Raw genomic sequence first — 15,130 nt, forward strand, 5'->3', positions numbered from 1 at the left:
GGTTGGTGTTCACCCATTTATAACATGTGTGTGGAGATTACCTAGTAAAATTTATTGGAAACAAATTGTCGTCAATTTCTTAATAGCTGAAAAAGTTAAAAAAAAAAAAAAAAAAAGTTCCCAATGCAGGAACATTTATTTTACCTGAATAGCATATTTATGGTTAACTAATATTTAAATTTCTACTGCTACTAAAAATAAATATTGTATTTAAATTGTCTATGTCCTGTATAAGGGTTTTTTGAAGACTTTCCTTGGGCAACAAATGTTGACTTAATCTGTTAAATTTATGTAGATTTTGAATTATCTGAGGATTTAATTATTAGTGAGGAATAAGACATGAAAAAGACAAAAATAAAAACAACAGGTTTTCTGAGTTATGAATCTTTTTCTCTGTCTTTTACTTAAATATTTTATCAGCAATTCAGTCAAATGTGTTCACTTCGTGGTTTTCTAATTATTTCAGTTCAGTTCAATTCAGTCGCTCAGTTGTGTCCGACTCTTTGCGACTCCATGAATCACAGCACGCCAGGCCTCCTTGTCCATCACCAACTCCCAGAGTCTACCCAAACCCATGTCCATTGAGTTGGTGATGCCATCCAGCCATCTCAACCTCTTTTGTCTCCTTTCCCTCCTGCCCCCAATCCTTCCCAGCATTAGGGTTTTTTCCCAATGAGTCAACTCTTTGCATGAGGTGGTCAAAGTGTTGGATTTCAGCTTCAACATCAGTCCTTCCAATGAACACCCAGGACTGATCTCCTTTAGCATGGACTGATTGGATCTTCTAACTATTTAAGCACTGTTATTTCTCCTAGTAATGTACAATGACAGATAATGAAAGTTCGTTGCAGTCATATCTTTTTTTTATTTTTTTTGAAATATACACTGGGTTGGAGGACAGGAAGGCAAAAACTGATGAAGGCTCTCTGGACTTCCATCTCCTCGTATTTTCCAATGGTTCTTTTACTGTAAAGCGGTTCTTTCTGTAATGATACCAGTTGAAAACATAATCCTTATATATATAGTATGAAAAATGGCACTCTAAAAGGAGTCCATAACATTCAATCTTTTAATCTTTTTTCTTTTTTTTTACTTTGTTTTAGGCTGAACAGGACAATGGTCATCCTCTTCCCACTTTTGCCAGTCTACATATTGAAATACTGGATGAAAACAATCAGAGCCCATATTTCACAATGCCTAGTTATCAAGGCTATATTCTGGAATCTGCTCCAGTGGGAGCAACTATTTCTGACAGTCTGAATTTGACCACCCCTCTAAGAATTGTAGCTCTGGACAAGGACATAGAAGATGTAAGTTAAATATGATTTTTGCTCTTATTTTGTTAACATATCTCTTGGTATATGTATGCCAGTAGGATGTATAATAAAGATATAATTGCATGAGTTATAGAATAGATAAAAAAGTCAGCATAAATGAAAATCTTAGTGTTTTAACTCAATTCCCTATCAAGATTATGATAAAAGAAAATACTGTTTGACTCAGCAACTGTTCTTTTTCAATTTACAGATATTCAGTAGAAAGAAGGAAATTAATGTTTCACTTGCAGTTTGCTAAAGTACCAGAACAATCTTTTCAATTAACATGTGTTGAAAACTACATTATTACTGATAGGGGAAAAATAATGGCATTATACAATAAGAATAAAAAATCATGAAAGCAGCTCTGGGATGCAATTTGGGAGACTTTTCTGAGATTTATGCTACTAAAGAAAACACATTTTGGGGCAGCTGACTGCCTCACACTGCTGCCAGTGACTGTTGTGATGCTAACACTCTTCCACTCCCTGCATTATTGTCCCCTGTTTTTCTGGTACTGACACTTGCTAAAGCAGTGGGAAATTGTCCAAACTGAACAGATCAGAGTATTTTACCTCCTTCGCTACAGCGACTGCTACAAAGAATGGACAGAAAATCTTTACCAGTCCAATCTAAGTCCAACCAGAGGTAGAAAGGAAAAAAAAAAAAAAAAAAAAGGAATTGGAAGACTGTGGCATCATGTATTAAAGTGGGAATCTGTACTCTTTGTAGCCCAGTTTGCTGACATCATGGAGAAATCTCATTGTCAACGGGAGAGAATGAAGTCTGACAGAGACACACAGAGAGGAGTCCTTCCTGAGTCCCCATTTTTTAGGTTACAACGTCCCCAGATTTATACTAATTATTAAAGATTTTCCATTTATTCTCTAACCTACCACATTATTACCCAACATATCTTTTTTTAACATACATTTCTGTCACTTGCAACTTAAAAAATTCCAACTTAGCAATTTCTCCCATCAATAGCATCTAATAAAACTGTGTGATGCTGGAAATATTTTGTAGCTATGCTGCCCACCACAGTAGCCACTAACCCTGTGTTGCTATGGAGCTCTGGAAATGTAACTTGATTGAAATGTAATTTTAGCATTTTGTTTAATTTGAATTATTTAAATGTGAATAACTACATGTTGCTAATTGGACAGCATAGGTCTAGAATGTCCCTAAAATCTCATAACAGGGAACTTTGTCAACAGTTTAGTAAATTACAAGAGCACTTCCAGATTTCTTTTCTCTTTCTGGGAAAACAAAACAAAACAAAACAAAACTGTAACCCTTAGCAAAGTCTGTGACATCTCTTGTGTGCACTCAACTTCTCCCTAAGTGTTTTATTTTATTCTTAATATCTTTCTCTGCTTTCTTTATTCTCATCCTAGCTTTCTTGTCCTTCTCAATCTCCCTTATTGGTTGTTTTAACAATAGCTAACTCACATTGAGTTCTTAATACCTGCCAGTGGTTGTTGCTCAGGTGCTAAGTCAGGCACAACTCTTTGCCACCCCATGAACTGCAGCATGCCAGGGCTCTCTATCTTTCACCATCTAGAGTTTGCCCAAGTTCATGTCCATTGAATCAGTGATGTCATCCAATCATCTCCTCCTCTGTCTCCCTCTTCTCCTTCTGCCTTTGATAGTTCCCAGCATCAGGATCCTTTCCAGTATCAGCTGTTCTCATCAGGTGGCCAAAGTATTGGAGCTTCAGCATCAGCCCTTTCAATGAATATTCAGGGTTGATTTCCTTTAGGATTGACTGATGTGCTCTTCTTGCAGTCCAAGGGACTCATGACTCTTTTCCAATATCACAGTTCAAAAGCATCAATTCTTCTGTGCTTTGCCTTTTTTTATGGTTCAGCTCTCACATCTGTACATGACTACTGGAAAGACCATAGCTTTAACTATATGGATCTCTGTCTGCAAAGTGATGTCTTTGTTTTTTAATAGATAGTCTAGGTTTGTCATAGCTTTCCTTCCAAGAGCACTTGTCTTCTAATTTCATGCCTGCCATCACCATCTGCAGTGATTTTAGAGCCTAAGAAGAGAAAATCTGTCACTGCTTCCACCTTTTCCCCTTCTATTTGCCATGAAGTGATGTGATCGGAGGCCATGATCTTAGTTTTTTAAGTGCTGAATTTTAAGCCAGATTTTTCACTCTTTTCTTTCACTCTCATCAAAAGGCTCTTTAGTTCCTCGCCTCGTGAAAGGGCAATACCTGCCAGAAAATATAATAAATGCTTTATTTTGCATTAATTCCCTTAAATCTCATGGCAAACATAATAGTGCAATTTTACATATTGCAGAAGGGGAAATTAAAACAATCTTAAATAATGCCTTTACTCTGATCACAGAGTTAGCAAATGGTGGAGTTAGACCTTGAGCCAAGGTCTATGGGAAAGGAAGTTATTGATTAAAATCAATAGCCTTTTCAGTTTTATACATTCTGACTGTAGTCTGACTGTGTTAACAGCTGCCAATGCTTTCAACTCTTCCTGTTAAAGTGCTTACACATACACAGTTTCACCTCACAGTTCAGAGAGGGTTTAGGGCTCTCCTAAAGTTTAATATGTTTCATGAGTCTCACGTCATTTAGTGAACACTCACTAGAAAATTCACAGAGCCAACTTAAGAAGTGTTATCCAGGCTAAGCTAATATATATTTTTAGGCTTGGTGATGCCCCACAGCTTTTGGTATGCATTTTTTTTCTTGTTTTCTTTTTATTTTGAATGCATAATAATTTTAAGCAGTGACTAGTCAGTTTAGAAGCATAATAGTTTAAGTCGCACTTGTGTTCACACTTGAACACAAAAACACAAGTTAAATCCTGAAAAAATTGTAGCTTTAGTTTTTCCCTAAATAACAAAATTTACGTACTTGTAGTTTCTTGGTGCGTTTATATGATTTAGTGGTTGGGTACTAAGCCCTATGCTTGCTTGCACACATTCTTTCCTGGATTGTCATTCACTTTAAAATTGAAAATGTTAAAATTGAGTTAAAGGGACTTTGGAAAGGATAGTGGGACTTCAAGTTATTACTGAGTTAGGGTAGAGAGGGCTCCTGGGTCTGAAACCTTTGGAAAACACTACTTAGAATTCTGCTCTGGAGACTTACAATTCAGTTAGCCTGCTAAATACTCTCGGACATTTCCAAGGGGTGGGACAGCACACTGTAGTTCTTTAGAGTCTATGCTTTGGAGTTAGATAAACTTAGGCTTGACTCGTAGTTCCTCCATGTGATAGCTGTATAATAATGTGAGCCTTATATTCACTAGTTGCTGCCTTTTGTTCAAACACCAATGACCCAAAAAGATAGCAATCATTACTGCCTTGGCCAGCTCCTTCACTTGGAGCTGGCGATGATGGAGAGGAAGAGAAAATTTCCCTGAGATGAAGCCACGTACATGAAGAGAAACATAACTAATAAGTTTCATAGACATGCCAAATACTTAAACAATGTCTGCTACTGCTAAGTCGCTTCAGTCGTGTCCGACTCTGTGCGACCCCATAGATGGCAGCCCACTAGGCTCCCCCGTCCCTGGGATTCTCCAGGCAAGAACACTGGAGTGGGTTGCCATTTCCTTCTCCAATGCATGAAAGTGAAAAGTGAAAGTGAAGTCGCTCAAGTCGTGCCGACTCTTAGCGACCCCATGGACTGCAGCCTACCAGGCTCCTTCATCCATGGGGTTTTCCAGGCAAGAGTACTGGAGTGGGGTGCCATTGCCTGGACTATTTGGGCACAAATTGCTTTTCCGTTTCCTGCCCTCCTGGAAACCAACAAGATGGTAGGACAGATAAGTGTGGGCTAAAATTTTCCAGAAGAACAGTGTATAGTGGGGAGAAAAGGAAAAATTTAAACAAGGAGTATTCTGGAATTGGAGGATGATAAACAGGCTACTAAGACCAGAGAATGAAGTAAGTCGTTGGGAATTCTGGCCATATTTCTCATTTAGGTCCATCCTCTTCAGTCCACAGAATATTAAACATAGTTTAATCCCACTTCCTATACTATGTGAAATGTCCTGTTAAAGTCCCTTCTTCAGGAATGATTTTCCACTTCATTGTGCCACTCCAGCTTGAAACATAGGAGCTGTATTTGGTTTCTATTTACTTGAGACAAAATACTAAATGAATAAAATATTAGATGAAAAGATTTTACTTCTAGAGTGAATTCCTTTACTTTTTAGCGGCAAATATATCACCTTATGGGCTTCCCTGGTAACTCATCTGGTGAAGAATCCGCCTGCAATGCAGAAGACCCTGGTTTGATTCCTGGGTCAGGAAGATCTGCTAGAGAAGGGATAGGCTACCCACTTCAGTATTCCTAGGCTTCCTAGGTGGTTCAGATGGTAAAGAATCTGCCTGCAATGCAGGAGACCGGGGTTTGATCCCTAGGTTGGGAAGATCCCCTGGAGAAGGGAACAATTACCCTTCCAGTATTCTGGCCTGGAGAATTCCATGGAGAGTCAGACACGACTGAGCGACTTTCACTTTCACTTTGAGACAATTAAGAAGTCTTTAAAATCTTCCTGTTTCATCCTCTGAATATTTCCTGACTCTCTTTTCTCTCCACTCTTACAGCCTATTTGTCTTTTATTAAAATTGCCTCCTCATCTTCTATTTTTTTAATTCTTACTCAGATCCATCTTTCACTCAGCTACTACAGCTATTTATTCAAAGTTCAAATCTGACTATAGCAGACCTCTGTGTAGTCTGCTTTCATGACTTTGCTGCATGAAATTCTTTGCAGAAGAAATTTCAAGCTCATGTGCATGGCTTTCTGTTACTTGATATCTGAACATTTTCTAAAACGTCTTGCTTCCATCTATTTACATTTAGCAAATATTTATAGTTTCTTTTATTTATTTATTTTTAAAATTTACATTTACTTTTGGCTGCACTGGATCTTACTTATTGCCCATAGGCTTTCTCTAGTTGCAGCGAGCAAGGGCTAGTGTTTAGTTGTGGTACATGAAACCCTTCTCATTAAGATGGGTGATCTTGTTGTGGGGCACAGGCTCTTAGGCACGTGGGCTTCAGTAGTTGCAACACGCAGGCTCAGAAATTTTGGCAGAAGGGCGTGATCATTAGTAGTGGCACAGCGGTTTAGTTGCCTCCTCACATGTGGGATCTTGCTGCACTAGGGATCAAATCTGTGTCCTCTGCATTAGCAGGTGGATTCTTAACCACTGGACCACCGGGGAAGTACTGCTTGTAGTTTCTTGAGTTACACCAAACTGCTGTGTATCTGCGGAGAAGGCAATGGCACCCCACTCCAGTACCCTTGTCTGGAAAATCCCATGGGCGGTGGAGCCTGGTAGGCTGCAGTCCATGGGGTCGCGAAGAGTCGGACACAACTGAACGACTTCCCTTTCACTTTCATGCACTGGAGAAGGAAATGGCAACCCACTCCAGTGTTCTTGCCTGGAGATTCCCAGGGACAGGGGAGCCTGGTAGGCTACCGTCTATGGGGTCGCACAGAGTCGGACACTACTGAAGCGACTTAGCAGCAGCAGCAGCTGTGTATCTAATTACCTTTTGTTTGTTACTTTTTCTTTTTTGAAATCTTTCATCTTCCATTACACAACTTAGTTTGGATAATTTATGCTCAGTGTTTGGAATTTAGCTCAGACATTGTCTCATTTGGGACTTCCCAGGTAGCACTAGTGGTAAAGACCCTGCCTGCCAGTGCAGGAAACTTAAGAGATGTAGGTTTGACCCCTAGGTTGGGAAGATTCCCTGGAGGAGGACATTGCAATCCACTCCAGTATCCTTGCCTGGAGAGTCCCATGGACAGAAAAAAGCCTGGTGGGCTACAGTCCATAGGGTCACCAAGAGTCAGACATGACTGAAGCAACTTAGCATGCACACATCCTCTCACTTAAGAATCTTTTCTAGATTATGATTCTCTGTTGAGTTGCATATCTCTTTTTGGTGAATTTCTCTGAAGTTCTATTTACATCATTGCATGTGTCTTTTTCCATCATTGAATTTAAATCCGTTGAGGATAGATCATAAATCTTAATAACTTTTGTATCCTAAAGATCTTACACTGTTCCCAGAACTTAGTATGTTCTAGAAATTGTTTAGTGAACTAGTAAGTCCAGGCATGAGTAAAGGAATGAGAATATCTTGATATATGTATCAACAATTCTACTGATGTTGAATCAACTGTTTCAGAGCATGGCCCATTCCATGGTTAGCCAACTGATTCCTAGAAAGCTCTTTATCACATTAAGTTGAAACCAGCATTCTTGTAACTAAGCCATTATTCTGTATATCTTCCATTTGCCAATACACAGTATAAATCTATAGACTAGTCATTGATATGTTTGAAGATGAATTTACGTGCTTCTGAATCAGAGTTTTCCCTCAAGCCAAGTGTTCTTTGTTTCTCAAAAGTAAAATACATTTATTGTTCGGCTATTTTAAGATCTATATTAACAAAAGAAAACTTAAAGGCCTTTTTAGTTTGCAGGCAAGAATTTTACTACATGATAAATTCTAGCAGCTTTTGAATGTCAATATTAGTGAATTTAGTCAGCATAGGGATAAAGGATTTAAGAATAAAAACAAAGACACATCACCTCATACAGGTATTACCAAAAAGAAAGGAGATAAAGCATCAGGCATGAAGAGAAGTGGTCATTGCAGGAGTTGGTTTTCTTGAGCACAGCTATGCCACAGGCTAGATGCCAAGAAGGAAACAGACTTAGGTCTGTTTGTCCAAAAATTAAGTTGTTTTATCTGTTCAATTCAGTAGAAAATAAGACAAAATTTTAGGAACTAGTAGCAGAGATTGGTGATTTGTAGTGTTATTAGCATGTAGATGTTGAGTCAGAAGGAATCTTGCTGCTGCTGCTAAGTCGCTTCAGTTGTGTTGGACTCTGTGCGACCCCAGAGACGGCAGCCCACCAGGCTCCCCCATCCCTGGGATTCTCTAGGCAAGAACACTGGAGTGAGTTGCCATTTCCTTCTCCAATGCATGAAAGTGGAAAGTGAAAAGTGGAAGTGAAGTCGCTGAGTCGTGTCCGACTCTTAGCGACCCCATGGACTGTGGCCCACCAGTCTCCATCCATGGGATTTTCCAAGCAAGAGTACTGGAGTGGGGTGCCATTGCCTTCTCCGAAGGAATTTCAAGTCACATGAAAAGTGTAAAAAATGTAGACAACAATATTTGTGCTAATGTTCCTTCTTATAGATATATAGATATCAACATATACATATATGTATGAAATCTATGTATGTATGTAATATACATATGAATTACATTTATGATTTTTTTAACCATTCTTACCTCATAGTTTTATAATAGTCCAGAATATACATAAAGCAAGTACTGCACAAGAGGCATGTCTGGAACCAGCAGGTTTTCTTTGACAGAACCACTAAAATTGCTTATTGAATTCTAGGTATTAAAAAAAAAGAATAATAATCAATAGAGGTTATGCTTTAGCTTTCAGAAAAGCATTGATCCATTTATAATTCCAAATCAATTTTCATCCCTATATAGTGCTACTGTTTCAAAATAAAGGTATCCTTGAAATTTAACACATTATACTTTCAATGGTATAATGTGCATATATAGTTTATAAATATTGCTATACTATCATACATATGTTATGATGTATCAAAACATTAGGGAAAAATACACCTTCAAAAAAGCTGTTAGTTTAAATGAACTGGAAAATGTTTTTTGTTTGGAGGTTTGTTGGCTTTTTACTAGTTATACTTGTTTGTATATATATATATATTTGTGGTCATTTACATTTACAGTTTTTCATTTAATGTTTAATTTGCATATAGGTTCTGCCGGGTGGTGTTCCTGTAGGTACTAGTTGTTAATTTTGTGGGTTTTTTTTTGTTGTTGTTAATTGCTGTGATTCACTTCCTTGTTCTTTTTTGTTCTACTAAAAAAAAACTAGACAATTACTTATCATTGATTAAAATTATTAAGATATATATGCAATCTAAACTTATTTACATATTATTGGTAATAGTAGTATGAAATTGTGTAGAATTCAAACTGCATGTAAACTCAAAGATTATGTAATTATTATTATGTCTTAATTCATGAACCATTAATAATTCATCATATTCTTTCAAAGATCCTAATGTGAGGGTTGAACCCTTTAAACAAAAAACTACTGTCAACTAATTCAAGTTGACAGATGAGATTAATTTTTTTGTCATTTTCTTGCTATGCTTCATAATTATTATGTATTCATATAAGCATGCAGTTATATATATGTATATATATTTATATATGTATATATTATATATATATGTAAATATGTATCTCTATGTGGTATGTGCATATATATGAGGATGCATATTATCTTGTGTGTGCATGAATTTGTTATATCATATTTTGAGTCTCATTGGAAACCAAAAATTAGTTTTAAATCCAATAGACTGTCATATTTAAATATATTTCTTCTATGTGGTAGGATTTTTAAATTTTACATTTATGTGTTAGTTTACCTTTGTGTTTGTGTATGTGCTTACTTTTGCATTAATTCTATTTGTGCTGTGAATAAATATTGGAGTTTATTTTGCCCTCCCAGAAAATAATACACAAATCAACAAACTAATATATTGTGCTTTTGGTGTCTACGGAATGTATACTTTAGAGTAAAATAATATTACTGTTTATTGGGAAAAAGTTGTTGTAATAATCAGCCCTATGTGTATATTATGATCTAGAAAACTAATATTTACTTTAAATAAATTAATCGAGATAAGGACTACATAAAACCTACACTGTCCCTATCAGAATAATAAAGCAGAGTATTCTCTTCCATTTACATTCATTGTATACCACACCTGAAACTAGGGTTATCATTACAAATGAATCTAAGGTGTTAAACTTTGAGAGACAACTGGATGATTGTCAGCTAAAGGCTCATTTACCCATAGCATCTATGCCTGCTTCATACATATATAGATTTTAAAAGGTTACTATTTTGAATATTAATTAGCTTCAAAAGTTACATTTTAAGCAAAAGTTCACTGTGCAAGGCAGATTGGAATAAGCTGTAACATGCCATGTACAATGTTAACATTATGCATTATGTTATATGTATATTTTTACATAAAACAGTCTGCAGTTCTGGGAAATGTTATTTTAGTATTCTAGCTAGTTATTATAAAAGCACTTGAAATAGAGACAATTAACTTATCAAAAATTCTTTAGTATTTCTTGTTATCAAATATGAGAGAGCCTGTTTATGAAGTCCTGGTGTGTATGTTATCTTCAAATGGGAAGCACTTGATGATGAAAATCTTGTTGCTTTCATAAATACATGAAATACTGTGGTTTGTGACACAATCATACCACAGTCGCACATACATGCACTAGTTTACAACCCAGCACTCATTACAGTATTGCATTATCACAGCACCTGACATAAAAATTGCTTAAAATGTGGTGAGTATGTGAATGAATATATCTAACAAATTTACTAACAGAGGTTACAGTTGAAACGAAGAAGAGACAATGAGAGAGGGTTAGTTATAAAGGAAATAGAGAATGACTGACGGGTTTGAATAAACAAAAAGAAGTAAACATTTGGCGAGCAAATCATCTTGCAAAACTTGCCCTACTGAGATTATTTATAGTGTAAATATATGAGTTAAAGAAGCTATATTTGTAGGCATCATTGTTAGTACAGTCAGAGAACAGAAAAAACTATGTGAATTTAAAAATCTAGTGATTTTACCTTGATAGGTAAACACTAAAAAAGAGCACTTACTTGTATTTATTGAGTTTTCCTTTAACTGAAAATGCATGCTAACTAAAATTTGTGATCATTTAAAATTAATAATTGAATTTATTACAATTGGCTCTAAAATATAATAAGAATCCCCAAAATGTGGTTTAACGTATGTTTAATGTGCATTTTACAAATTACCTTTTAAAATAATTTTAAATAACATATTTGATTTAACCAAATACTCCAGCCATGCTTCCTATCCATGCTGAGCTGCTGAGATTATGACACTGAAATGAAACCAGCTGAAGTGTCCCCTAGAATATAATGTCAGTGTGATGCCTCTTTTTCCAACTGTTAACAACTTTGATTATTTTATAATAAATGGATTAATGGAAAATTATTTTCTATAGCATTTTTTTTTAATATTCCAAGATAAATATAGCACACTGACCTCATGTCAAAATTGTGGACAAGAAAGCTGCCATGATATGGCTAAGTAATATCTCCTAATGAGGTACTATAAACACATAACATGTCAGGTTCAAATGAAACTATTCACTCCAAGGTTACTTGAAATATACACATATTGAAACTTTAGGTAGATATAAAGTGTCTGTGGGTCAAGTTATGCACACCTTTTAATATAGCAGCGTGCATTTCAACTTTCTCACTTCTACATAGAGATTTTTTTAATGGGAGTTTCTAATTTTTTTTAATCAACAATATGTTTAACAATTCCGGACTGTCTACTCTGCCCTCAGCCTTTGATGTTATCTGATAGAAAAGTAACTTGTGATTTTAAACCACCGTTCACACCATAATATTTTTAAAGCTGCCATAATTTGTGAAACACATTACCTCCTTGTTTGTTCTTATTTTTTATAGCCTTCCTGATAGTCCACATTCTCTCAATAATCCCCTTTTGTTTGCTGCACCTTCCTTTCTTTTCCACTATGCAGATACCAATCCAAGCCTTCCCATTTTATGTCTTTGTTCTTTCTCTGAATTGCAGATATTAATACGTTATCTTTCAGAGATGGCAATAAGATTGAGAAGGATTTCCACTGCCTAGTTAATTACCTGTGTTTTGAACTTTTGCAATCACTTTCATTTTATGTATATAACATTTTTTACTAAACCTTTTTATCAGACACGTGTCAATTCAAATATTTGAATTTAATCATCAGAAATATTTTAATCAAAATAAATATTATGTTTCCCTCTGGAGAATATTTACATTAAAATAAGAAAGAACAAGCATAATATTTATAATGAATTATACATAACCAATTTTATTTCTAATTTACATTAAACATGAGAACATAACAATAATATGCATGTGTGCAGTTTATTTCTACAAATGAAGTAGTTGTAAAATTCTACAGCTAAAATTCTGGGCTTCAGCTTCCTTTTCTTATGTTTATTTCTTATTTCTCAAGTCCAGTGAAGTTCTGGAAAATATTGATATTAAATAATCAGTAAGAATGTATTCAGTTAGACTATTTTATGTCTTATTCTTATTATTTTTGCTTTCATTCACTTTAATTATGCCAATACTTATTTAAGTATTTTCCACGAATGAGTCATTATCTTTGGGTAGTTTTACTCAACTCTGAACAATTTCTAGTTGAAGCTGTCTTTTCTTTAGAAAATTCTTAATGCAGTTATACTTGTAATAAATTTGAAAAATGAATTTCCAGGTAATGAACTAATAACTATATTGATTATTAACATTTTAAATAATGTCTTTTTTTTCTGTTTAAGACGAAAGACCCAGAGCTTCACCTTTTTTTGAATGATTACACTTCAGTCTTCACTGTCACACAGGCTGGAATCACTCGCTACCTCACCTTACTTCAACCGGTGGATAGGGAAGAGCAGCACACTTACACCTTCTCGGTAAAGGGATTTCATATTTATATAGATAGATAGACACATATATATATACGCACAAATGTATATGTATGCAAGAGAAAGAGATGCTTGTTTAAAACTGAAAAGGTCAATAATTGGAAAAGAAAAATGCAGTGTTTTCAATTAATAATAGAGAATATGAATAATAAAATTTTCCTCAAAAGTATTTCTTTTTTCTCAGTTTATATAGCTTTATTACTATCCCTTCCAATGGAAGAAAGATACATTTTGAGATGAAAAAAAAAAAATGGGAGTCTCACTCTTCACCATCCACTCATGAGTGACTTAAATTGAGGTATTATAAAGTAGAATCAACAAAGTAAAAATTATTTTCTAACATTTGTTTACATGTTTATTGTTATTGCATTTTTAGGTTTGTCTTAAGGTTAGGCCAGTGGTTCTCACTAGAGATGATCCCTGCTCCCACCACCCTGCCCAGAACCATTTTGCAGTTTCTGGAGACATTTTTGGTTACTCTTTTGAAAATGTGCTACTGGCATCTGGTGGGTAGACACTGACAATACTGAGCGACATAATACACAGGACAGCCCCCCACAAGAAGAATTCTTAGGTTAGATTAACCTAGAGGAGAAAGAGAAAGAAACAGAGAGAGAAAGATTGACAGCTGAATAGAGGTTAAAAGGGAGTTCTATTTATCATCCAAATTTCTGAGCTAGATTATATTCAAATATAGGAAAAAATGAGCTGATACAAAAATATAGGAAATGAAATTTATGTAAGAATTTTGTTTATTTGTTTTTTCTGGAGAAACTTATACAGCAGACTTAGAGCTTCCAGAAGACCTAAAATCTACAGTTAAAACTTGGATACAGAGTAGTTTTAAGAAGTCATTCAGGACCACAATGGTATTATTAGAGCACTAACTTTTTGTGAGACTTTCTTTAAAAGTTAACAATATAGTTAAAATATCACTCTTAATGAATGCCAATGGGTCCTTTAAAATTTGTGATTTTTGTGAATTATTAGACAATAGTATTATAAGTTTAGGGCACCTACTTTCTTGATTATATAAGCATGTTGCTGTAAAAGCAACTATTGCATTGTATACAAAATATGTAAGAGCATTTCCCTATTCATTTTTTAAGGTTAAATAGTTAATTCCTAAGAATTAGCAATGTTGGCCCATTTCAAGCCTCTAGAACATTTTATATTTCAGGTTATTGAAAGTATGACTGGAATTTAATATATAAAAATCAAGTGGAATCCTCCATAGTTGCTTCCTAGCACATTAAAGCACTTTGATTTTATGTACTATTATAGCTTTATTACTTCCTTTAATCAGCAAACATTTTAGCGTCCTTTTGAAACTGTAAAAAATATGAGAAACTTTTCAAATTGTAGGAGTGAATTCTGTACTGCTTATGTTTGCATGACTTCTCTGTTAAATTTATTTTTCTACCCCCAAAGATAACAGCATTTGATGGTGTTCAAGAAAGTGAGCCAGTTATTGTCACTATTCGGGTGATGGATGCAAATGACAACTCTCCAACCTTCCCTGAAATATCCTATGATGTCTATGTTTATACAGATATGAATCCTGGGGACAGTGTCATACAGGTAATTACCCATATAATATGAGGATATATTTGAAACAATTATTTCCTTAGGTATTTTACAATGCATTGGTTAAAAAATTGCTTAAGAAATAAAAGTGAATTTCAGGGTTATCCTATGGCATAATTTAGCTTAAAAAGATTTATATTTATGTTTGCTTTTTCAATGAAAGTGCACCTGTATGCACTTTCAAGTAGAATTAACTAGATACACAATTAGCAATTTGACCTATTTATAGACTGATTTTTAAAATTTAACATTCTATGTTGAACATAATAAAATGAATACAGTAATATACTGAAGTTTCAAGCATTAAACATGTAGTATAAAACTTCAAATTATTTTAAACTATTGTGAAAATGGGTTAAATCTTTGTGACCCCATGGACTGTAGCCTGCCAGGCTCCTCTGTCCATGGGGATTCTCCAGGCAAGACCACTGGAGTGGGTTGCCATGCCCTCATCCAGGGGATCTTCCCAGCCCAGGGATCAAATCCATGTCGCCCGCATTGCAGGCGGATTCTTTACCATTTGAGCCACCAGGGAAGTCCATGAATACAGCAGAGGGTAGCCTATCCCTTCTCCAGGGGATCTTTCCAACA

At 35.3% G+C, this 15,130-nt stretch overlaps 1 protein-coding gene across 1 annotated transcript in view; it reads left to right on the top strand.

The window, feature by feature from the left end:
* PCDH15 (protocadherin related 15) overlaps window positions 1-15,130 on the top strand; it is an 898,514-nt gene that overhangs the window by 504,665 nt on the left and 378,719 nt on the right. The window contains exons 11-14 of the mRNA XM_052660663.1: window positions 1,104-1,310; window positions 9,132-9,152; window positions 12,806-12,940; window positions 14,384-14,533. Of these exons, the coding sequence (XP_052516623.1) occupies window positions 1,104-1,310; window positions 9,132-9,152; window positions 12,806-12,940; window positions 14,384-14,533 (513 nt within the window). The remainder of the gene's footprint in view (window positions 1-1,103; window positions 1,311-9,131; window positions 9,153-12,805; window positions 12,941-14,383; window positions 14,534-15,130) is intronic.

The sequence above is a fragment of the Budorcas taxicolor genome, chromosome 23, assembly GCF_023091745.1.
Source record: "Budorcas taxicolor isolate Tak-1 chromosome 23, Takin1.1, whole genome shotgun sequence".
NCBI lineage: Eukaryota > Metazoa > Chordata > Mammalia > Artiodactyla > Bovidae > Budorcas > Budorcas taxicolor.